Source organism: Apodemus sylvaticus, chromosome 4 (genome assembly GCF_947179515.1).
Source record: "Apodemus sylvaticus chromosome 4, mApoSyl1.1, whole genome shotgun sequence".
Lineage (NCBI taxonomy): Eukaryota > Metazoa > Chordata > Mammalia > Rodentia > Muridae > Apodemus > Apodemus sylvaticus.
This window is the reverse complement of record NC_067475.1, coordinates 160,789,940-160,815,605: the sequence shown is the minus strand read 5'-3', so window position 1 is coordinate 160,815,605 and position 25,666 is coordinate 160,789,940. Positions and strand designations below refer to the sequence as shown.

The 25,666-nt window shown below is 39.1% G+C and overlaps 1 protein-coding gene across 11 annotated transcripts in view; it reads right to left on the bottom strand.

Moving 5' to 3' along the window:
- Window positions 1-19,911, bottom strand: part of LOC127683533 (rho GTPase-activating protein 20-like) — a 429,795-nt gene extending 409,884 nt beyond the window's left edge. For 2 of the 11 annotated variants that reach the window (XM_052180862.1, XM_052180870.1), the window contains exons 1-7: window positions 17,420-17,801; window positions 16,805-16,938; window positions 15,134-15,238; window positions 13,093-13,282; window positions 11,477-11,735; window positions 10,407-10,543; window positions 8,949-9,107 (exon numbers count right to left, since the gene is read on the bottom strand). In XM_052180862.1, the coding sequence (XP_052036822.1) occupies window positions 8,949-9,107; window positions 10,407-10,543; window positions 11,477-11,735; window positions 13,093-13,282; window positions 15,134-15,238; window positions 16,805-16,938; window positions 17,420-17,482 (1,047 nt within the window). In that variant the 5' untranslated portion in view covers window positions 17,483-17,801. The other 9 variants (XM_052180868.1, XM_052180871.1, XM_052180866.1 and 6 more) reach the window with 7 other exon arrangements.
- Window positions 19,912-25,666: the final 5,755 nt, after the last annotated feature.

The following is a 25,666-nucleotide window of genomic DNA, read 5'->3' as shown; positions in this document are numbered from 1 at the left end:
CATGACACTGAGGGTGTATTTATGGTCCTTAGATTCTGTCTATGCTTAAGTAACTGGTGGCCAAACCAATAGTATAACTAGGTTCTACTATTCCTTTCATGGTTCCTGGGATGTTTAAAAAGAAAAACCTTACTGAATATTAATATTTATTGTCCTCTGCTTCTGAATTAGGTGAACGACTTCACTAGCTACAACCTCCTGACATTAGAACTGCTGTATGTTGATATCTTGAGCCCTCAAAAAAATGAGCTATTTTCCTAATGTAAATAATTTAGTAGAGTACATTTTCACAGAACTAGGACAATAATTACTATTAACAAAATTATTGTGCAGGACTTAAAATGCCGTTTTGATTGTAGTTTGGAAGAAAAAAATTAATAAAGTGATTCTAGTGGATCTGTTGCATGAATATAGGTGCCTGAGTAAGAGAGGTGGAGGAGAGTACTGGAAATGCCATTTTACAAATACTATGGAGAATCATGAATCAGGCGTATTCGAGTCTAAGCAATAACAATTTAATTCAATTTATTATAATAGATAAGAATATGTAATACATAACTTGAAATAAATAGTGAGTGAATCTATTTGTAATAAATAATATGGGTAAATGTATAATTGAAGTTGTTTCTTTTATTGAAATAGAATGACAGAAACCTTCTTTAGTCATGAGGAAGTTTCCTTTGTGGAAAGTCATATGTTGCAGTTGTTTCGTTGTCCCCTGCTAAATGAAGTCAAGAAATGTCTTAGTTAGAAAAACATTCTCTGATGATAGATTCACCCCACTTCAGATCAGACTAGTTTTCAGTATATTTTCTGAACTGTACACAAAAACTTCTTGAGTTAACAATATATCTGCTCCTGAATGTGTTATTTGTTAAGATTCCTCACATAGGTGTTGTAGTGGATCCTGTGCAACTTCATATTGATACCAAATGCTAAGCATTTGGCAAGATTACGAATCAAATGAAATTAAACATCAGTGTGTTTCTGTCCAAGAATAGCAAAGCTTGTTGGCACATTGTTCACTCTTGGGAGTATGTGTAATGAATTTTTAAATCGAATAATTGTTTCTAAGTGAACTTTTTAAAAATAATTTCATATCCAAGATATCCTACATGACTTATGGACCATGGGAAGAAAGGTGAGAAATATAACAGGTAATATGCTGGAATTTGTACAGGGTCTAAGTAAGGAGTTCCTCTGTCGTACATGCATGTATGAAAGAATATATGTGTGTGTGTATGTATGTGTGTGTGTATGTGTGTGTGTATGTGTGTCTTTATGCATACCTATGTATATATACACATATTAATATATAATTTAATGAAAGTATTGTTTAAAAATCTTTTCCCACGTTTTAATATAATAGGCCACAATAGGGCTTTGATATTTACAAATTTATGAAATCAGAGAATATCATCCTTCCATCTGTTTAATGACTAATTTCTCTTAATCTCTAGGAACTTCTGCTTGAGAAGAAGCAGATGAAACCTTTAATTCATCAGTATTTCAAAGCTTTTGCCTTACCAGCAGTATTTACTGTAGTCTTTATGTCATCTGACCTCTTCTGACTGTTGTCACAAACTATAGGGTCATCTTCTCCAAATATATCTACAAAGTTGTCAATCATGATTTGTATAACAGAGATCTGTAACACCACAAGGAAAAAAACAAGGTCCTCTTTAATTTTACATAGTTTACCAAATTGAAATCGATAAAAAAAATGAATTCCAAAATTAAAAGGAAAATATCAGTTACTTTGAGCAGATATGAACCTGTGAAATTAAGTCTCTGTCTGAAATGGAGATGCTTAAGTTCTTCGCAACTTACTTTATCATGTTAAAATTTCATACATACTTCAAAGAATAGGGGAACTACTAAAGCAATGTAACATTTCAGAACTGATATGCTGCCAGAATAACTGTGAGTGAATCACAGTAATGACTTCAAAGATTTCTTGAATTAGTGATTTTATGCAGGGGACTGGGGAAGAGGTGGAGTTTCATTGTGATATTTTGAATGTGATGCCTGGCTAATTCCAGGCATCTCAATATATGGTACCATCTTTGTGAAATCTTTTGAGTGGTTTAGTGACTTGACATCTCTGGAGGAAGTATGTCATAGGTTAGAATGTAAGGTCACAGAAGTCAGGTGCCATTTGGAGTGTACTCTCTATGCTTCACGTTTGCTGCCTAAGATGAGAGCCACCAGGTCTCTGCTTCCTGTTTGGTTGCCCTACCTTCCTGCAGCCATGCTCCTCTGTCATGAATTTGAAGGATGGTAATGTCTCTAAATCTCTAAGTCCCAAATAAACATTTACTTCTATGAGTTGCCTTGGTCCTGGTGTTTTACTAAAGCAATAGAAAAATGACTAATGAAGAATTTGGTGAGAACAGGGATCTATGTTGAGAAACTGAGACAACAGATTGGCCCATTGTGTAGGAAAGTCTGTGGAATATTTTCTCGATTAACAATGGAATTTATAGGTCCCAGAACTCCAGGATGGTGCCACCCAGGAGCTATTACTGAGACAAAGAGAGATAGGAGGTGCAGGAAAAGAGGCAGCACTCTTACACAGCTTGTGCATCAGTTCTTGCCTCCAGCTTCCTGCCTCGCTTTGGTTTTGCCCTGACATTTTCAGTAGTTAACTGGTAGCTAGAAGTATATTGTGAAGTGTAACCTGTCCTCCAGAATTTTCCTCAGTGTTTTATCATAATAGTAGCAAATTAAGACACTTTCTAAATTGAAGGAGCTTTTCATTGGTCTACTCTACTCCATGGTGAGTAATACCACCATGACTTCATTCCTGTGGACCTTATTTCTGGAAACTACTCTTTGAAAAGTACCCTTGCTTTCTTTTCTTTTTGTTGTTGCCTTTTTTGTTGTCTAACTTTTTTTTCTTTTCAAAATGTAAGTCCTTTATTGATTCTCTGTGAATTTCTCATCATGCAACCCAGTAACACTCATTTTCTAGTCCATCTATATCTACACTCTCCCCTGGTAACTTCCCACAAACTTTAAAAAAATTAAAACATAAATAAAATTTTAAATTAAAATTAAACTGAGGGAAGAGGGGGTCGTGAGGATGAGACCTAGAGTAGTGTACTGCAATCAGAATTAAAACTAAATAATTAAAGTGATGAAAAATATAAATGCATATAGCTTTCTAGGAAAAGGAAGAGATAAATGAAGCAAAATATTAAGGTACCTAAAAATGTACCCAAAATAATGCAAACATAAACTTCTATTTTATGTAAGTAGAAGTTAGTGCTAAAATATTAGAAACTATATTATATAACAGAGTACATGTTCATCATTATTCATTATATTACATATTGTATGTATATATGTATACATATATATGTATACATATATCTATATGTATATATGTCTGTATACATATGCATATATATGTATATATGTCTGTATATATATATGTGTATATATATATACACACACATATATATGTGTGTGTATATATATACACACACACACACACACACACATATATATATATATATATATATATATATATATATAAAATTGTATGCAATGTTCTTTTTTATGACCAGTAGTGCAGTTAGGGTAATTCATAATTTTAATACTCTCACAATGATAAAGCACAACTATTATGTGCTCCAAAGTACAGCTGTAATAGTAAATAATCAAACAAGTGAAACACTAGGTAATAGGGATTTTTTTCAACTTTACTGTAGTCTTCTTGAACTACCATTATACATGCAGCATATTATTGGGTAAAACATTAATATCTAAGATCAATATCTGAAAAAAAAGTAAAAAGGAAAGAAAGAACAAAAAACAAATGATTCACTTCCTTCAAACTATATTAACAATCTCCCTTCCCAATGTTTCCTGGAATAGATCAATGTATCTCCCACTCCAGAATAATGCAATCTTAGGGTTTCCTTTAACATCGCTGACCTTTCTGAGGTACTCCCAATTTCTTGATCACAATGACTACTTTGTTCTCAAAGGGAAAAATCAGATCCTCTTACCTTTTTTGGAATGTCACTTCCAAATAATGAGTTCACACAAGTCTGATCCCATAACACATGTGGGGCTATACGGATAGATAAGATGAAGCTGTCTAGAGTATTCTTGGCAGACGTTTTAATTTTTAATAGCACTCGAATGAGCTGTTTAAGGACAATGTAATTTGCTTGTGGCATCTTCAGTAGAATACTATATAGACAAAGGAAAATTTTACTGTTGATTGTCTGACAAGTAATGCTGCATTGTCAACATCCTTAATCATTAGGGAAATGCAAATCAAAATAACCCTGAAATTCCACCTCATTCCAGTTAAAATTGCCAGGATCAAAAACTTGGGGGACAGCAGATGCTGGTGAGGATGTGGAGAAAGAGGAACACTCCTACATTGCTGGTGGGATTGCAAGTTGGTAAAACCACTCTGGATATCGGGTTGTTGATTCCTCAGAAAATTGGACATAGTACTACCAGCGGACCTTGGCTTATATCCTGAAGAAGCTCCAACAGACAATAAGGCTACATGCTCCACTATGCTCATAGTAGCCTTATTTATATAGTAGGCAGAAGCTGGAAAGAACCCACATGTCCCTCAACAGAGGTATAGGTACAGAAAATGTACATTTATAAGATGGAGTACTGCTCAGCTATTAAAATCAATGAATTCATGAAATTCTTAGGCAAATGGGTAGAACTAGAAAATATCCTGAGTGAGGTAACCCAAAACCAACCGATCAAACAAACGAAAAACAAACACATCTTATGCACTCATTGATGCGTGAATATCAACCAAAACGCTCAGAATACCCAAGACACAATTCACAGACCACATGAAGGCCAAGAAGAAGGAAGGCCGCAGTGTGGATACTTCCATTTGTCTTAGAAGGGGGATCAAAATACCCATGGGAGGAGATTTAGACACAAAGGGTGGAGCAGAACCTTAAGGAAAGGCCATTTAGAGACTGCTCCACATGGGATTCATCCCATACACACTTACCAAACCCAGTCACTATTGTGAATGCCAACAAGGGCTATCTGACAGGAGCCCGATATACCTGTCTCCTGAGAGGCTCTGCCAGTGCCTGACAAAGACAGAAGTTGATGCTCACAGCCAACCAATGGACTAAGCACAGGGTCCCCAATGGAGGAGCTAGAGAGCTGTAGGGTTTTGCAGCCCCATAGGCTGGAATAATAATATGAACCAACCAGTAACCAGAGCTCCAAGGAACTAACCCACCAACCAAAGAGTACATATGGAGGGACCCATGGCTCCAGCTACATATATAGCAGAGGATGGGTTTTTCAGAAATCAATGAGAGGAGAGGACATTGGTCCTGTGAAAGCTTGCTGCTCCACTGAAGGGTAATGCCAGGACAGGAAAGTGGGAGTGGGTAGATAGGTGAGCAGGGGTCTGGAAGATGGGATAGGGGGTTTTCCGAGAGGAAATGAGGAAAGGGAATAATATTTGAGATGTCAATAAAGTAAATATCTAATAGAAAGAAATGGAACTTTGGATATAGTTATGCCATCGACTGCATGCATAGCTTCTGCATGTGCACTAATATAAACAAATGAAAGACTCCACCCCAAAATACAGATTTTAGGTAAAATATTGCTAGTGTTGGCTAAAATATTATCTGAAAATCAATTTCCCCTATAGAATTATGGGAAACTTTAAAAATTATGTATGCATTTTTCTGTATTACATGTATTACTGCTACCCACAGAACCCAGAGGAAGGTGTCAGGTTCTCTGGAAATAGAATGAATGAATGAAGCTTGTTGCAGGTTGTGTGTGTTCTGTGTATGGAAAAAAGTGTTGCTAAACAATGAACCATCTTTCTAACCACCATGGGGGCACATTTAATATCCAACTTACTATGAATCCATGCAGCACTCTTGTGACACTCTGGAACACAAGGAGCAGAAGACGCACTAGTGACCCTACACAATGCAGGCATAAAAGCTTCTGCTATAGATAAGGCAGAGATACTGGAGTCCTGGGTAGAAATGGGAGCTCAAAGTCCTGGTACTTAAGAAATCATTCTATGGATACAGGGAAATGACCCAAAGAAGTCAAAGCTATACCTGACCCAGACTTATCTAGGTAGTTATAGTTGAGAAGGAAGAACTTAGTGATAGCTTCCCGTTCTAATTAATGATATATGTATTGAAATGTTCAATATTTACAATACTATGGTAATAGTATTAGGATACAAATAGCCCACAGTTATTATACTTATATACTTCTTTTAACTTGTCTCACTCAGGAATTCAAACCAATGTTCTAATCTGTCTTGCACACAACTGCGTAGCATAAGCTGTCTTCCACACCATGACCATTATAATTTAGAAGAGTCTCAAGTGGTTGGATTACAGACATGGTACAACACACTTGTGTGAGAAATGCACCTGTTTATAAAGTGACTATACATGTCTTAGCAAAGGAAACTTCTTGTCTTGGGACATCATTCCAGCTTATAATCCTATAAAGACAAGCCCATATATCTCAAAATGCATTACTTCTAACTTTGGGCATTTCCCCAAGTGTATACTATGTCATTACCTTCATATAGTTGAAATTTTTCCAAGCAGGGATTCTTCATCAAGGACACTAAGCCAATTTTCATACAAATCTGAATAAAGTAAGCTTCCTTGTATGTTTCTAATAAAATCCTTTTATAATGAAAAAAACACAAGAAAATTAATGGTCTATGTACATTGTAGAAAGTATTTGAAAAAAGTTTTGTTTAAAAATAGGAGGTTAGACCAGGGATTGTTAACTTGTGTGTCACAATCTGTTTGGGGGTTCCATATCCTGCATATCAGTAATTCCATGCATTATGCATTATAAAAGTGGAAACTAAAGGCAGGAGCCTATGTGTTTTTACCTAAGAGTAGAAGCAAAGAATCAGAGTTCTGACTGCAGCATCAATGAAATAACCCTACTGTCTATTCTGATTGCCTTTCCTGGTTTTCAGTCCACCCTACTACCTGAAATCAGGGATATGCTTTCCAACTCACAGGCTGAAATTCTATCTGTCTCAATGGAGGTCAGCCACTCTGTGGGATATCCAGACAGTAGCCTAGCATGACTGCTCTCTGAGAGACTTCACCCAGCAGCTGGCTAAAACAGATAGAGACCCACAGGGAAACATTAGATAGAGCTCATGGACTCTTAGTGAATAATTGAGGAAAGAATTCAGGGCCCCGATCAAGATAGGGACTCTACAAGAAGATCAACAGACTCAACTACCGTGGACCATTGAGAGCTGCCAAGAAGTGAACACCAACCAAAAAGCATACAGAAGCTGCGCTGTGACATATGGCATATATGTAGCAAATGTACAGCTCGGACACCATGTGGGCCCCCCAACATTTGGAACAGGGTCTATCCCTAAAACTGTTGACTGTCTGTGGAAACCCTCACCCAACTGGCCTCAGTAGGAGAAGTTGTGCTAACCTTGAAGAGAATTGATTTGTCAGGGTGCAAGGATAACACATGGGGACCTTGACCTGCTCAGAGGAGAAGGAAAGAGACTCATAAAGGATGAAGAGGTAGAGTGTAGCAGTTTCAAGATGAAAATTAATAAATAAATGAATGAATAAATTGGTAGTAATAATAGTTATATTAAAAGAAGAAAAAATGAACAGTAAGTATTAAAAAACCAATAAAACAAACAAAAAGCAAAGTGTTCTTTCTGAAAATAAAAAACCATCCAAAAATGACAGGGCCAGGAAATGCTTCATTCTGATTGTATAATTAGGTGAACTTGTACTTTCAGTTCACAGAGAGTAAAGTTGTAATATACATGTATGCCTCTGGGTACACCTGGAATAGTGGTGAACTTCCTTACTTAAGCACACTGTTTTACATGTGAGAATATCTCACAGTTTCACATCCATTCTTAAAACATGTAAATATTCAATTAAAATGTGTAAATATTCAACTATTTAAATTAATTGTAAGCAGCAACTTGTTTGAAATGCCACAATTAACTTTCACATTGTATCAAGGATAGAAATTCAGACAAATGGAAGGTGCCCAGGTGTTCCTGTACCTTTAAATTGCTGTGAATACACATGACTTCCAGTTACTGATCTTCACTTTCCTCCCTGTGATGTGGTCCCAGGTTTCTGGCAATGAGAGCCAGATGCACTTGGCAAGCTCGAGGGCCAAGGGGGGATCATTTGTTACCATTGCCTAACGTTATTAACCATGGCTACTCTCAGAGCATTATCTTTTCTCTTGATGTCTGGGGCCATAGCTCCAGTCTACTTAGAGGCAATCTCAGATCATGCCCCAAATAAAAATCAAACAATGATATTTGCTCTAGAGTTACTGCTGCTCACTGAGAAGTTAAGCATATTAGACTACTTAGAAGTAAGTTAGGCTAATTCTTCAGTATTTGACATGGGGTTAGGATGGCAATATCAGGAAAAAGTGAAAATACTGCTTTATTTTTTCTTAGAGAAGGAAAACAATTTTATATATCTACTGGACATAGATATTGGACTGGATATAGAATTGGCAACATGCAATTCTCTCACATTACAAGTCTGTGGTAGAATAGCTTTTACTTAAGTTTTTGTGGTAAGTATGATTTAAGACATGCATCGTGTAAAACACACTTTTATTACTATTATTACTTGTTCTATTATTAATTCAGGTGGTATAGTTAGAGAGGTGAAATCAGTGGGAACATTTGTAATGCCAAAAAAGCCCATCTGATGTATGAGAAAGTTAACCTCCAACAGAAAGTGTTCACCTGTGTCTTTGTGATGAATCTTTGAGCTTGTCACACTTTTACCTAAAGTGACTCTTATTCGGAGATCATGTATCCATAGTTCAAGAAAACTGTCATGATCTGGTAATCTCAAGGACAGAATATGCATCTCTAGAGGGATGCTGAATGTTGGTGATGCAAAATACTGCCTTACCTTTAAAAGGTAAGCTACTGTGAGTACTGATTCTTGGTCCCAATTAATGTGTTGCTCAGTATAGATCTTATCCCTCAGGACCAAGTGTGATCTATCGGAAATGGATTGGAATACTTCTTCTGATTCTGGTCCTTTTTCCGCAATGACCGATATCATATCCTGTGTGGGATAAGGACAAGCTTCTATTATAACAGATCCAAACAGCTAAAGCACAAATAGGTCTTTGAAGGTAAACCAGAGTCATGGCAATCATGGATGCATAGCTACAACTGAAAGAAATGAAGAGGACATTTCACTTTTTTCTTTTTTAGCTTCCAAATATATTTCTTTCCCTAATCCATTTTTCCCAATTTGAATCATCAAGGGTTTCTGGTAATTAAACAACCCTCAAGATTGAATCACACTTCTAGTCACCGAAGCATTTTGGTGAATGGTGCTCTCTTACTTTTTCTTTGCTTTTTGAAGTTCTTTCTCGAGCATGCCATTCCAAGTAACTATTGGGATAGTTCTCTTTCAGAGATCACATCACTATTTGGCTTCCTGTCTACCCTGACCTCTACTGTGAAAACTGGCATTTGTGTTTTAAAGAAATCTTTCCTTTTCCACTATACTTCTGAGACTTTTATTTCCTTCTTTGGTGACTTCTTATTTTAAACCATCCTTATCGAAAGATGCTGTCACATTTAAGAACCCAAGCAATTTTCAGTTGTTCTACCATGGTTTCACTCTGTAAAAATGAGGACCATACACAGATTTACTCCATGTTTTCTTTCATTTTAATTGATTACATGATTACAGTTATTGATGACAAAATTATCCTGATCTAAAATACCTAAGGAATGGGCAGTAATTCTCATGTGTCTAACATGATAAACTTGTTCACGTGTGGCATAAATTCCTGGCACAGGCATAGAGCTAAAAGAGATGCTGGACAGTAAATGAATATTTCCAATGGAAATCTAGAAGCATATTTAAGATAGACTAAGCCTATTAGGCGACAATTTCATAGAATGCAGTAGTATAAAAAGATCAATGTATAGCAAAAAACATGTATATATCTAATTTATTGTTAATATCAGATAGTAATCTATAGATATTTTTGATTATAAGATTGAGTAATACCAGAGGCAATAACACCAATGGAGTCCTAACACAGTTCAAAATATTGATAGTTGGGCAATTCCAAAGATCCATTTCATCCAACAAGCTGGTGAGTTTGGGTCTTTGCTGAAATCAGTGAAAAACATGGGAATACTATTTCTTTTCAAATTTTCACTTTTCTTTAATTTAGAAGACTCTAACTTCAGTAGGTTTTATTTCTACTTTAAAAGAATCTGACCTCATGAATAGGTTATCTGTATATTCATCAGTTTGGTGAAATAGTTTACTTAGAAAATAGGTTCCCAGAAATTATGGGAAATAGGACAGGTTTAGAAACCCAAAATGAAACAAACTCACAAGTATAGAAGGTAGCATTTTGTCCAAGCATATAAACCGTGGACAAGTACGAAATACTTGGTTTTTTGGTGGTGCAGTAGGAGTTTGAGAAGTTGTTTGCTGGGTTGCATTCATATTATCTTCTTGAGTCTCTGATTCTAATAAAGGAGCAAAATCATTATTTATTGTAATTGAACTCACTTAGCACTTGCATGACCTTCACATTTTATAGCCTGCATTACTTATGCTTCACCACAAAGACACAGAAAAATAATCAGTATTATAACATTTATAATCATGACATTACTTCATAAGGCATTGGATATCTAGTTGTATATGGCCACAGTTCTAGTATACCTAGTAGTTTTAGGGTTTGTCTTGAAAGGTAAGCATATAGGTATTAGATTCAAGCGATAAAATAGTACCAATTTTTTAGTCCACCTGTGTCTTTCTGGCAGAACTGCCATGGCCAAATGTAAATTAACAATAGTATCTGCATTTCACCACACAACTTGCCTGACTGCACTTTTATTACAGTCCTTGGTTTCCCCCTTCACAACCCACCGAACTGAGAGCTCAAATCTGAGTTCACAGTGTCAATGAATCCCATACTGGTATATTAGGCTATATTTTAAAACTTGCATAAAAGAAAAGCATTTTGGCATGTGCCTTTATACCCAGACCTCAGAAGCTGAGCCAAGATGATCTCTGTGAGTTTGAGGTCAGCATGGTCTACACAGTAAGATTTAGGACAGCCAGACATTTCAGGTAGAGAAAACCCAATTTGGTATTGAATTGCTATTCAATGTATAATACACATCTAAATTAATACTCTTTATATCAAAGTAAGTGACATATACTTAGTTAATTACTCTCATTTCTGGGATTTACCTTTTGCATAAATTCAGGACCAGTGCAAAGAGGTACCAAAATATGGAGGGAATCTCTTGCAGTAGGAAATTATAACACACAGGTGAAGTGTCCCTTCACATGGTTTAGCAAATTCTTCATTGTTGTTTGTTATAAAATTCATAGTTCAGTGCTAAATGATTCTAACTTTTAACTTATAGTAGTAGGACATGTATACACACCGTTAGTGCCCTCAGAGAGAGGAGGAGCCACTTGACTTATTGTTGGTTCATCATGGTCAGGGGTGTATGTCCTCCCCTTGGGGCAGCTGCTGGCTCCATGTTCTGGTTCATTTGGGGTGATGATATTAGATGTAGTAACCTGGTCACATGAGGTATTTCCTCCGGGTCCATGATAAAACGAGGTTTCATACCATAGTGCAACAATATCTAGCCCGAACAGTTTCGGAGAATTATCTATGAGGAATGTTACGAGAGAAATCTGGGACAAAAAAAGGGCAAACAAAAAGGGTCTCTGTCATTTTGCATAGTTACAAATCACATTTTATTTAAGAATTTTGGAGGCTAAAAGTATGTACTTTAAAATACTGAGATAACGTTAGCTTTAATGAAGTATCGAGGCGGGCTTCTTCTTAGAAATTTAAAAGATGATTATGAGATCAGATATTCAAGTGTGGTCATCACAGTCCAATATCATATAAGAGGATGATTTCCAATTTTCACCCTGTGAGGCCCAGAATGTTATACATATTGTCCACTTGATTAACCTTGCTTGTCTTGGACACATTCATGGCTGTGCATATTTGTAAGGATGCTTAAAGAAAAGCACAACTAAGGAGGGAACTTTCTACTCAACAGTCCCATGGGCTAACTAAAAGGCAAGAGACAGGCAAACCCATCTATGTGGTAACATTCACATTTCCCTGATGGTTCTGTGCAAATGCCATGGTAACAGCTTGATCCTCAGGTTTATTATGCTGGGAATTAATAAAATAATGCCTATGGAAGAAACTGGATAGTTATGGATCTGCAGTGTTTGTTTCTTTGTAACCCTTTTTTTTCCCTTAGGATATTTGTTCCTATGCAATATGAGGAATACTTATTCTCAATTAGGCTGTCCTATAATATATTCCTTTCAGGTCCCGGGGCAGTTGGTCAATTAATAGTGAATCAGAAGCTCAAATACTGAGAATCAAAATAACCATTTGATACCAATACTGTAAAAATTCTGGTACTTTATTATAATATTTGAAAGGCAGGTCCCATAGAATACTTTACTCTATAATTCTCTAAACCAATGATAACCAGCATCAAGAGGTCAAGGCCATATTTAATTACAGAAATCAGGAGTCATAATAACCATACCTGATAAAAATGATCCAAAATTGCATTACCTTTGTTTTGTTGAGGAAACCATCATGAAAACAAGTAGCATTTTACAAATTCTACACTGATTACATCAGAATTCATTCTTGGTTGGTGAACCCAGTACCCAGGGTTTTTTTTTTTTTTTTTTTTTTTTTTTTTTTTTTTTTTCATTTCACAGCATTTATTCTCACTGGATTCGTCTAAGGATATTCTAAGTCACAACTGACAAAAAAACTGCATCATTGAGCTCAAATACCTATTCATATTTTACTTACTTAAAATGCACCAATGATTCTTCCTCTCCAAAAGAAAGCCATTCAAACATGTACTTATTTTACAAAATGAAGCAAAACCAAAGCCAAAATCATCATCATCAACAACAAAGTAACTCAGACTCTGAGGGTAATACTGTCTTTCTGTCACATTGTAAAGGCTTATCAAAGCTAGGCTTAAAGTAAATGGCCAATTACCTTTTTGGAAATATCAGTAGCCAGTACTTTATTTCCATATCTAGGAAGGCATAAAAGAAATGGCGCTATTGCAGCAGAGAGACTGTATGCTGGCATGTGGTTTATCGAGGAATTTCTGGCTATTTTATTTAGAATTCTAAACATCTGTCTCAGGAATGCAGCATTCAGTGGCGGGAGTTCTTCTAAAAGCCTGAACAAAGAGACAGTTATGTGAAAAACAAGTTTACTCAATTTGTAAATATAGAAAAGGGGAAAGTCATTATATCTTTTGAAATGACCTCCATAAATAAAAGGAAAGTAAGAATGTATATTCAAAATATTGCTTAAATGTTTTTCCAGATTCAGGCTAGGGGTGGGGCCAAAATGACAAATTTAAGTGTAGTACAAAACTGATAATCATAAGCATGGTCCACTGTGACTCCCTAAGTCACACCTCTGTTTGCAAATGTATTCCGTGTTTGTGAACAATTGAAACCTTTTGCTGGCAGCATTTTTACTGAATATTTTTGGGATATATATTCTCTAATGTGTATAAGCAAATACTACTTCTATTTGGTTGATGTTGTTCACACAATTCGCCAGCCATTACCTCTTTGCTGTTGATAGTTTTTCTTCATTGCTGACCATTTCGGGTATGGAAAGCCAGTGCTCATACAGCTGAGAGGTCAATAGACTGCCTTTAATCATTTGAAGAAACTCCTTATATAGAGAGAAGAAATATTTTGCAGAAAACAAATTATGGAGATTACTGAAAACTTACTCAACTCTAAAATTTCAGATAGTCCCAACTTTCTTCACAGCTCCCCGACATTCCCCAAGGTAGAATGTTGACTGATGTGTAGGGCCAGTAAGTTTTGTCCATAAAAACTGGAAAACTAAGAGCTGATGTTCAAATGTGCTTGGATTGCTGAAAAATCTCTTTTTAGATCGAAGTCCTCTAGTGGACAACTAAGCGAACTAGCATACCTAAGGGATCAATACCTCAGACCAAATACTATTTTTACATGACAGAAATATACAACGATGATAACTATAACAAAGAAACCCATATTATGTTAGTATCTAATTTCTGAGGTGCAGAAAATCATATCCACTATTAGAAGCATGGGAAGATATGAGGTCATGGCTCTTAGAGAAGGTCCTATCACAGTTTCTCTAAACAAGCATGATTCCATAGTCTGTTCTAAATATTTAAGATAATTTTTACAGATAATGTAGCTTGCAAAGGTACTCTTGGCAATGCATGGAAACTATTATGGAAAACCACAGCTATTCAAGGTACAGAAAACAAAATATCCTGTGGCTTCAAGCCAAACTGCATACATAGTACACGCTAACTCCTAAACCCTGGGCTCCAAACATTGGTCAAAAGAGTCAGAAAGATTATATACCAGAAGATCAATAAATCTGCTTTGACAATGGGAGTCCTAGAAATGTGGGAGAGGCTTCACATTTGATAGTTCAACAATGTAATATGCTTGTCAAAACAATTTCTGAACAAAAGTCATCAATGTTAGTAATTCTAAATGGGAATGAATAAATCTTGTAAAAACAAACTTCTAGATAAAGAACTACATGCACATACATATTACAAAGAGTGAGGAAATGTGTGTTTCTCAAAGGGAAGCCCCTAATTTGTAAGCCAATCATAGTTATCTCAGAAATAGTTCATATACTACCAATGATAATGGACTTATTAGGTTGTTTGAACATATTTGTAGGCTCACGTTTATCTATATAATAACAACAGAAAATGAAAATGGGCCATGTATTTTAGCAGAAGTAGGAGTTTAAGGGGAAACAAACTTAGAGCAAGGGAAAGGAAGGAGTGAAATGATGTAATTGAATTTTAATTTAAATAACAAATAAAAAGTATCATTTTATGGTGGTGAAGGTATGGCAGACTGATTAAGAATACTTGTTTCACAGCCATGAGGCCCTGCATTTCTGTACCAATATTTTGTGAGATATAGACAAGCAGATTATGACATCCTACTTGATATGTGTAGCAAAGAGTTGTACACGAAAATTAAATGCATACCGATGCACAAAGTTAGTCGTTCCATCAATAGGGTCAATGATCCACGTGGGCTGCTCTGTCAAGACTGTCTTTTCCCCAGCTGCCACAGATTCTTCACCAATGAAACTGAGAGAAGGAAGGAAGGAGAGAGAAAGAGAGAGAGAGAGAGAGAGAGAGAGAGAGAGATAATATAATAAACATGGTGAAACAGTACAGAGTCCTAAATTCTAAATGGTATAAATACAGGGAAAGTACACACATCTGAAAAGGTCATCCTTAGCATGAGATGAAGTGATTTAACGTAATTTAACACTGCAATCTTAAAAGTAAGTGCGGGGCGGGTGTGGCAGCGCGCGCCATGATCTCAGCACTCAGTTGGCACAGGGGGCAACAGTCAGGCCAGCCTAGGCGAGAGTGACACAGCCTCTCAAGTCCAGCAAACTGAACTGAGGGAGCTGGAGCTGCCAGCAACTACAGGTGTAACGGGTCCCTCCGTCCTCCTGGGGCCTCGGTGACCCACTGATGGAAACTCCCAGAGACCTCGGCCAGGGCTGGCCGAGTCACTCCCTACCCTGGCCAAGCTGTGAAGCTCTGGGTCTGTTTTAGAATAATGGCTTTAGAGAAGCAGAACGAAACCGAGAAGAGCTGGTGAGTTCCTGAGAATGTACCACAGCAGCCAAAGACTGTGCAACTGGTAAGTCAATTCTACACATGGTGTCTGCGGTCGCCGGTTTTCTTCTCAACTGTTCTTTTTTCTATTTTTTATCTTTGACATTGAACTCTCAATATATATTTGTCCTCTGTTTCCTTTTTCTCTTATCTGTAAGCCTTGTTATTGGCAGGAAGGATGTTCAGTCACAACTCTAAATATTGTTCCATCTCCGTGACTAAATGACTGACAGCAGTCAATGCCCCAAGGCGGAAGACAAGGCAGCACTTAGCCGAAACCTTCAAAGGATGGCTTTTAATTTCTTAAGAGTTCTGGGGACTTGCACCTGCAGACAGTGCTCTACCGCTGACCCTGTTTCCAGCCTGCAGTTTCTGGAGACTAGGCGTCACCGCGCAGGCTTGGCTGGCTACACATTCCCACGCGTCTTCCCTCCTTCTCCTGAGTGCTAGCATTAGGGGCATCTGCCATCTTGCCTGGATGAACAATGTTTTTTTGCTAAATTTGGGTCTGATTTAGGATTTTCTATGGAACTTTCTCATGCTGGTACTTCCCTCACATATGCAGAATTTCGCAATGCAGGGAGTTCACGCGAGCTTTCCAGCTGCACCTAAGGCAGCAGACATGCTTCCACCATCCACACATTTCCTCCCGGCAGAGATCCCCTTTCCTGACCCTAGAACCACAGGGCAGGCAATCAACATAACTCAGCGCGCAGGGGCTCCAGTCAGGATTTGGAATCTTAACCAGTGAGGTAAAAAAAATATAAAAGATTAGTCAGAAACAGCCAAGCCATCAGTTAAGACCAAGACCACACACACACTATCCAAAGCAACAGACGTCACCACAGGGATCTTCCTCCCGTCATCCTGGCCTGAGCAGCCCCACAACCTCCAACGAAGCTCCTTTTCAAGTCAGTCACCTATTACACCGCTGTATCTAGAAACATCTGCCTCACACAAACGCTTATTCCAGCCCAGACTTAACTCTCTCACGATAAAGCGATAAAGCGGTAGAAGAAATACCCGTGATATGGGTACTTTTCCTTTATAGACGACATGAGCATTTTCTCAACTTTTTGGTCAGTAACGGTCACCAAGTCGGCGGGAGAACTTTTAATCATGACGTTCATCTCAGTTTTCAGAGCTTCACGAATCATCTAAAAAAGAGCAAGTAAAAAAGATGGAAATAATTTAAAACCAAACAAGAAAGAAAAGACAAAAATAACTTCAAGCATTCAACCACTCTTAACATGTTCTGAAATGTTTTCTTTCAAACATGTCTATGAAACAAGACACTTTAGAGAAATATTATGTAATTTCGTATCTTATTTTAGATTCACGACTGTTGCTGCAAAGGTTAACATCACAAAGTGAAAAATTCAGCTGGAAATGCCACTCCCATGCTGCCTAACATTAACCCAGGCCTAGGCTCCACCCCCATGCCCATGCTGCCTAATGTTAACCCAGGCCTAGGCTCCACCCCCAGCCACGCCTCCCACAAAATCAATCAACTTTCACTGTATTTACAGTTTAGTGAAACTGCACGTGTAGACACCACTCAAAACATGCTTTGCTGAACAAGACTGCGCTGTAACATCGACACCCCACACACTCTGGCGTACATACTGTAGTGCATACCTCTCCAGCTTGTCTTGCGAGGACTACTGCATAATCCATGCACTCCTGCCAAGGGTCTCCCATTATCTAAACATAGTCAACACAGGTCAGCACAAACAGTTACAAACTGTGCAGGCACTCACTTACACAAGCATCTCAATTAGCAACACTTTGATTTACCCCTTCCCTGGTTTATAGTTCAATTTTCCTCCACAAATAGTCCCAGTAAACATCATTTTGAAATATTACATAGTTCAGCTCGTAGTAAAAACGTTTTGTTATTGGTGCTGTTTTGAGTCAATGTCTCACAGTCCAGGCTAGTCTTAAAGCGAAGGATGACCCTGAACTCCGGATCCTCTGCCTGTGTTTTCCAAGTACTGTGATCACAGGCATGAGATATTATACCCACCTTAACAGAGGTATTATCAATGCAAACGAGGTTCTATCAAGTAGTCTCCCAAGGGTCCACATTTTGGGTTGTAGCTGTACCATATCATATTGTGGGGGTGCTGGGGAACAGATGAGGTCAACACAGACGCTAAGGGTTATTATGTGTAGGAGTGGGTGGGGAATACGACAAAGAACACAGGGAAGGCTGAAATAGAAGCACTTTTAAAGACAAAGGAACAAAGGCTGTCTGTGTTACCTCAACTCTAGGGAGTTGAGTGCTTCACAGATGGAATTAAAAAAAAAAAAAGGTAAAGGTGAATAATTCAAGGTTCATAGATCAGAAATACTTTGCCCCATATTATATGGGCAGATTTTACAGAACGTATGCTCAATTCTGATTAGAAAGTTCCCTGCTTACAACATTCTGAGAGAAGAAAACTCTAGGTCTAAAAATACTATGATAAAAGCAAAGGTACCAGTTACCTCCTGGACCTCAGGGGGGCGGGGCACGACCGTGTGACTTGCCAACTTTCTGCTGGCCTCTAGAGACTCACCACAGGCTTGACCACAGGCTAACATGGGTTCCTGGCCCACGGAAGCATGGACGCTGTCATGCCCAGAAAAGGTGGCAGTCTTTATAGAGCCACACTCTGCCTGCTTCCCACGACAAGTTACACACTTGTGCTTCCTCTTTTGTACTCATTTTTTTTTTTACTACAAAGTTTCCTCTTTAAGAGCATCTGAAGTCTCTACCCTCTAGCGCAGGGAGAAGCACGGGGGACACTGAGCAGAAGCTGCTTGCTGCTGCTTCATTATCCTCTTTATTGATGTAAGGTTGCCTTGGAGCTCTTGACCATCCTGGCTTAGCCTTCAGAACGTCGGCTGGTATTCCCGACAGAGGCCAGCACACCTACGCGCCTTTTCTTGTGACTCAAGCATCCAAGTCAGCGTATAAAAGGCCACCTTTTGAGTTACAGAATAAACTCCTCACAGCTCTTCAAGAATGGCTTCCAAACTTGGTCATTCTTGTTCTTAATGCTCTCCTCTGATCGGTCACAACTGGACATTCTTGGGCTTGCTCACCATAAACCTCACCATAAACCGTTCAAGCCACTCACACTCAACCTTGTGACAACACAAACAGAACACCTCCCGATTCTCCATGACCATTTCAAAAGCCATCCATCCCATCGTCAACCCAACAGATACCAACCAATAGACACTTGCTGAAAAACTGCTGCTGCTATGCAGTATTTGGTCATTTGTATGCATGCTACATCTTCTCAACCAGTTCTAATATATTCCTTGAGGAAAGGAGGCTGATAAATGAAAATTTCTGAGGTGCCCTAAAATGTAGCTGTCCAGAAGAGGGAAGAGACAACGGAAGTCAATTAAATAACAGTTCTCTGGGATGTGTTCTTTTTTTTGGGGGGGGGGGAGCAAGAATGGAGAATTAAAAAACATGTGTCTGGAGATCCAATTGCAGCATTAACTCTTGATCTCAGAGGCACTTTTTTAGCCTTGTTGCTGGTAGTTTACAAAATGTGCCCCAAGTCTTGGTCCTTTTCCTAGCTGGTAAATGGCTCAATAAACCCTTTGATTTCAGAGACCTTTGCTTCAAGACTTGTTTTCCCGGGGGTTATATTCTACATTCCTCACTTTAGGAACAAAGTCATACAGACTTAAAACTTTCTATCCTGTACAGCCGAGCTACCCGCGTCACTTGTCCCCGCTCCTGATGCAGGGCATCCCCAACCCTGTGAATTCGTGGGCCTGGAATTCGCCGTGTAGAGCCCCGCGGGCTTGGGCAGAGCCGGGCTCATTCTGCGACTCACAACCTCGGAGACCGAGGACCTCCGGGCGAAGCCGCTCGGCTGTTTGCAGAGCACTGCGGCGAGCACGGCCCGGAGGAGGGCCCGGCCGCCGCCCCGGCCCAGCACGGGGAGAGCTCGTCCGCAGCCCGCCGGGAGCCCACGCCTCGGCCACCGAATAACGCTGCGCAGAACGCAGGGACAGAACCGACTCACCTCGCGCGAGCGCACCGCGATCGGTGCTCAACCGCTGGCGTCCTAGGACTCGGTTCCTAGGCTCTTCCGGAGGTAAGGGGGGGGAATTGCTCCGACAGGAAGTCCCGCCCCACTGAAGCCTGAACTGCGCATGCGCGTAGTACGGCGCGGAGCGCGCATGCGCGGAGTACGGCAGCGAGTGCGCATGCGCGGAGTACGGCGGGCAGTGCGCATGCGCGGAGACGGTGGTTAGTGCGCATGCGCGGAGTGCGGCGGGCAGTGCGCATGTGCGGAGTACGGTGGTTAGCACGCATGCGCGGAGTACGGCGGCGAGTGCGCATGCGCGGAATATGGCAGCAAGTGCGCATGCGCGGAGTACGGCGGCGAGTGCGCATGCGCGGAGTACGGCGGTTAGCGCGCATGCGCGGAGTATGGCGGCACGTGCGCATGCGCAGAGTACGACGGGCAGTGCGCATGCGCGGAGTACGACGGGCAGTGCCCATGCGCGGAGTATGACGGGGAGTGCGCATGCTCGGAGTTCGATGGAGAGTGCGCATGTGCGGATTACAGTGGACAAAGCATGTGTGGTGGACAGTGGACACCAGTAAGGAGTAAATGTTATCAAGATACAAAAGAGATTACTCTCACATTTTAATGCATAGACTTATTTATTCTTTGAGTTGTTGAGATTTTGTGCTGTGTCAGTTTCAAATGATAAATGTTAAGTTTTACAGCCATCAACAAGGCTTTAATCCCAGCACATTGATAGTATGATCAATGCTTTTTTTTAAGTTCCATGTCAGCCTGAAGTACATAAGGACTTGCACGTCTTCAGGACAGACATTGCTTCCCAGGGAGATCCAGTCACCAGGAAGAGCAAGACTGCGCATGCACGGAACCCCCATCCCAATCTCCTACTTCTATGAAGGAGTATCCTCACCCACCCAGCCACTCCCACTTCCCTGCCCTCACATTCCTCTACACTGGGGTATCAAGCTTTCCTGGGCCCAAGGGCCTCTTCTCCCGTTGATGCCCAACAAGACCATCCTCTGCTAGCCTTGTGACTGGAGCCATGGGTCACTGCATGTGTACTCGTTGTTGGTTGTTGGTTAAGACCCTGGGAGCTCTTGTTTGTTAATATTGTTGTTCTCCCTGTAGGGTTGCAAACCCCTTCAGATCCTTCAGTTCTTTCTCTAACTTGTGCTCAGTCTAATAGTTGGCTGCGATCTCTACCTTTGTATGTGTCAGGCTGTGGCAGAGCCTCTCAGGAGACAGCTATATCACTTCAGCTGTCAGCAAGCACTTCTTAGCATCCACAATAGAGTCTGCATATGGTGACTGTATGTGGGATGGATCCCCAGGTTGGGAAGTCTCTGGATGTCCTTTCCTTCAGTCTCTGCTCTACACTTTGTCTCCGTATCTCCTCCTGTGAATATTTTGTTCCCCTTTCTAAGAAGGACTGAAGCACCCACTCTTTGGTCTTCCTTCTTCTTGAGCTTCATATGATCTTGGGTATTCTGAGCTTTTGGACTAATACCCACTTATCAATGAATGCATACCATGTGTGTTCTTTTGTGATTGGGTCACCTAACTCAGGATGATATTTTCTAGTTCCATCCATTTGCCTGAAAATTTCATGAAGTCATTGTTTTTAATGACTGAGTAGTATTCCATTGTGTAAATGTACCACATTTTCTGTATCTGTTCCTCTGTTGAAGGACATCTGGGTTCTTTGCAGTTTCTGGCTATTATAAATAAAGCTGCTGTGAACATAGTGGAGCATGTGCCCTTGTTATATGTTGGAGAATCTTTTGGATATATGCCCAGGAGTTGTATAGCTCGGTCCTTAGGTAGAACTATTTCTGATTTTCTGAGGAACCACAAGACTGATCTCCAGAGTGGTTGTACCAGCTTGTAATCCCACCAACAATGGAGGAATGTTCCCCTTTCTCTACACCCTTGCCAGCATCTGCTGTCACCTGAGTTTTTGATCTTACCCATTCCTGCCTAGGGAATCTCAGGGTTGTTTTCATTTACATTTCCCTGATGACTAAGGGTGTTGAACATTTCTTTAGCTGCTTCTCAACCATTCGGGTTTCCTCAATTGAGAATTCTTTGTTTATCTCTGTACCCCAATTTTAATAGGGTTATTTGATTGTCTGGGGTCTAATTTCCTGAGTTCTTTGTATATATTAGATATTAGCTCTCTTTCAGATGTAGGATTGGTAAAGAACTTTTCCCAATCTGTTGGTTGCCATTTTCTCCTATTTACTATGTTCTTTGCCACAATTTGCAATTTTATGAGGTCCCATTTGTCAATTCTTGATCTTAGAGCATAAGCCATTGGTGTTCTGTTCAGAAAATTTTCCCCTGTGCTCATGTATTCAAGGCTCTTCCACACCTTCTCTTCTATTAGTTTCAGTGTGTCTTTATGTGGAGGTCCTTGATCCACTTGGACTTGAGCTTTACATAAGAAGATAAGAATGGATCAATTTACATTCTTTTACATGCACGCAACGCCAGTTGAACCTGCACCATTTGTTGAAAATGCTATCTTTTTTCCGCTGGATGGTTTTAGCTTCTTTGTCAAAGATCAAGTGACCATAGGTGTGTTGGTTCATTTCTGGGTCTTCAATTCTATTCCATTGATCTTCCTGCCTGTCTCTGTACCAATACCATGTAGTTTTTAACACTATTGCTCTGTAGTACAACTTGAGGGTCAAGGATGCTGATTCCCCCAGAAGTTCTTTTATTATTGAGAATAGTTTTCACTATCCTGGGTGTTTTGTTATTCCAAATGAATTTGCAAATTGCTCTTTCTAACTCTATACAGAATTAAGTTGGCATTTTGATGGGGATCGCATTGAATCCATACATTGTTTTCAGCAAGATGGCCATCTTCACTATATTAATCCTGCCAATCCATGAGCATGGGAGATCTTTCCATCTTCTGAGACATTCTTTGATTTATTTCTTCAGAGACTTGAAGTTCTTGTCATACAGATCTTTCACTTGCTTGGTTAGAGTCACAATAAGGTATTTTATATTATTTGTGACTATTGTGAAGGATGCCATTTCCCTAATTTCTTTCTTTATCCTTTGAGTATAGGAAGGCTACTGATTTGTTTGAGTTAATTTCATCCAGCCACTTTGCTGAAGTTGTTTATCAGCTGTAGGAGTTCTCTGGTGAAGTTTTTGGGGTCACAGAAGTATACGATCATATCATGTGCAAATAGTGATATTTTGACTTCTTCTTTTCCAATTTGTATCTCTTTGACTTCCTTCTCTTGTCTAATTGCTCTGGGTAGGACTTCTAGTACCATATTGAGCAGGTAGGGACAGAAGGGGCAGCATTGTCTAGTCTCTGATTTTAGTAGGATTGCTTCAAGTTTCTCTCCATTTAGTTTGATGTTGGCTATTGATTTGTGGTATATTGCTTTTATTATGTTTAGATATGGGCCTTGAATTCCTGATCTTTCCAAGACTTTTACCATGAAGGGGTGTTAAATTTTGTCAAATGCTTTCTCAGAATCTAATATGATAATGTAGTTTTTTCCCCTTTGAGTTTGTTTATACAGTGGATTATGCTGATGGATTTCCGTATATTGAACCATCCTTGCATTCCTGGGATAAAGCCTACTTGATCATGTTGGATGACTGTTTTGATGTGTTCTTGGATTCAGTTTTTGAGAATTTTATTGAGTAGTTTTGCATTGATATTCATAAGGGAAATTGGTCTGAAGTTCTCTTTTTGTGGGTCTTTGTGTGGTTTAGGAATAAGGATAATTGTGGCTTCATATAAAGAAGAATTTCAATTTTGTGGAATAGTTTGAAGAGAATTGATATTAGGTTTTCTTTGAAGGTCTGATAGAATTCTGCACTTAAACCATCTGGTCCTGGGCTGTTTTTGGTTGAGAGACTTTTAATAACTGTTTCTGTCACTTGAGGTGTTGTGAGACTATTTAGGTGGATTATCTGATCTTGATTTAACTTGGGTACCTGGTATCTGTCTAGAAAATTGTCCATTTCATCCAGATTTTCGAGTTGTGTTGAATATAGGCTTTTGTAGTAGGATCTGCTGGGTTTTTGAATTTCCTTACTTTTATGTCCCCATTCTAAGTTTTGGTATGATGTGCCTTCATTTTCATGAAATTTTTAAAAAGTCTTTAACTTCTTTCTTTATTTCTTCCTTTACCAAATTATCATTGAGTTATTGTTCAGTTTTCATGTATATGTGGGCTTTAACTTGTTTTTTTGTTGTTGTTATTGAAGACCAGCCTGAGTCCATGATGATCTGATAGGATGATTGGGATTATTTCAATCTTCTTGTATCTGTTGAGGCCTGTTTTGTGACCAATTATATGGTCACTTTTGGAGAAGGTACCATGAGGTGCTGAGAAAAAGGTATATTCTTTTGTTTTAGGATGAAATGTTATATATATATATTAAATCCATTCGGTTCATAACTTCTGTTAGTTTCACTGTGTCTCTGTTTAGTTTCAGTTTATATGATCTGTTCATTGTTGAGAGTAGGGTATTCAAGTCTGCTATTATTGTGTGAGTTGCAATGTGTGCTTTGAGCTATAGTAAAGTTTTATGAATGTGTGTACCTTGCATTTGGAGTACAGGTGTTCAGAATTGAGAGTTCATCTTGGTAGACATTTCCTTTGATGAGTATGAAGTGTCCTTCCTTATCTTTTTTGATAACTGTATTAGTCAGGGTTCTCTAGACTTACAGAACGTATGGGCAGTCTCTATATAGTTAGGGAATTTGTTGATGATTTACAGCCTGTAGTCCAGCTCCCCAACAATGGTCAGCAGCAACTGTGGATGGAAGTCCAAGGATCTAGCAGTTGTTCAGTCCTACAAGGCAAGCAGGCAAGGAAGAGTGAGTCTTCCTTCTTCCAATGTCCTCATATAAGTCTCCAGCAAAGGGTGAGGCCCAGATTAAAGGCATGTGACACCATGCCTTTAATCCCAGATGACCTTGAACTTGGAGATCTCCTTGTCATAATCTTCTGGAATTCATAGCCACTATACTTCAAGATCTCCATGCCAAGATCCAGGTCAGAAACTTGTATCTCTGAGCCTCCAGATTAGGATCATAGGTGAGCCTTCCAATTCTAGATTGTTGTTCATTCCAGATAGAGTCAAGTTGACAACCAGGAATAGACACTACAATAACTTTTGGTTGAAAGTAGATTTTGATATTAGGATGGCTACTCCAGCTCGTTTCTTAGGACCATTTGCTTGGAAACTTGCTTGCCAGCCTTTACTCTGAGGTAGTGTCTGTCTTTGTCACTGGGGTATTTACTATATGCAGCAAAACACTGGGTTCTGTTTATGTGTCCAGTCTCTTGGTCTACATCTTTTTATTGGGGTATTGAGTTTATTGATGTTAAGAAATATTAAGGAAAAATGATTGTTGATTCCTGTTATTTTTGTTATTAGAGGTGGAATTATGTTTATGTGGCTATCGTCTTTTGGGTTTGTTGGAAAAATATTACTTTCTTATTTTTTTCTAGGGTGTAGTTTCCCTCCTTGTGTCGTAGTTTTCCATCTATTATTCTTTATAGGGCTGGATTTGTGGAAAGATACTGTGTAAATTTGTTTTTGTCATGGAAGATCTTGGTTTCTCCATTTATGTTAATTGAGAATTTTGCTGGGTATAGTAGCCTGGGCTGGCATTTATGTTTCCTTAGGGTCTGTATGACATCTGTTCAGAATCTTCTGGCTTTTAGTCTCTGTTTAGAAGTCTGGTGTAATTCTGATAGGTTTGCCTTTATGTTACTTGACTTTTTCCCTTACTGCCTTTAATATTCTTCCTTTGTTTTGTGCATTTGATATGTTGACTATTATGTGACTGGAGGAA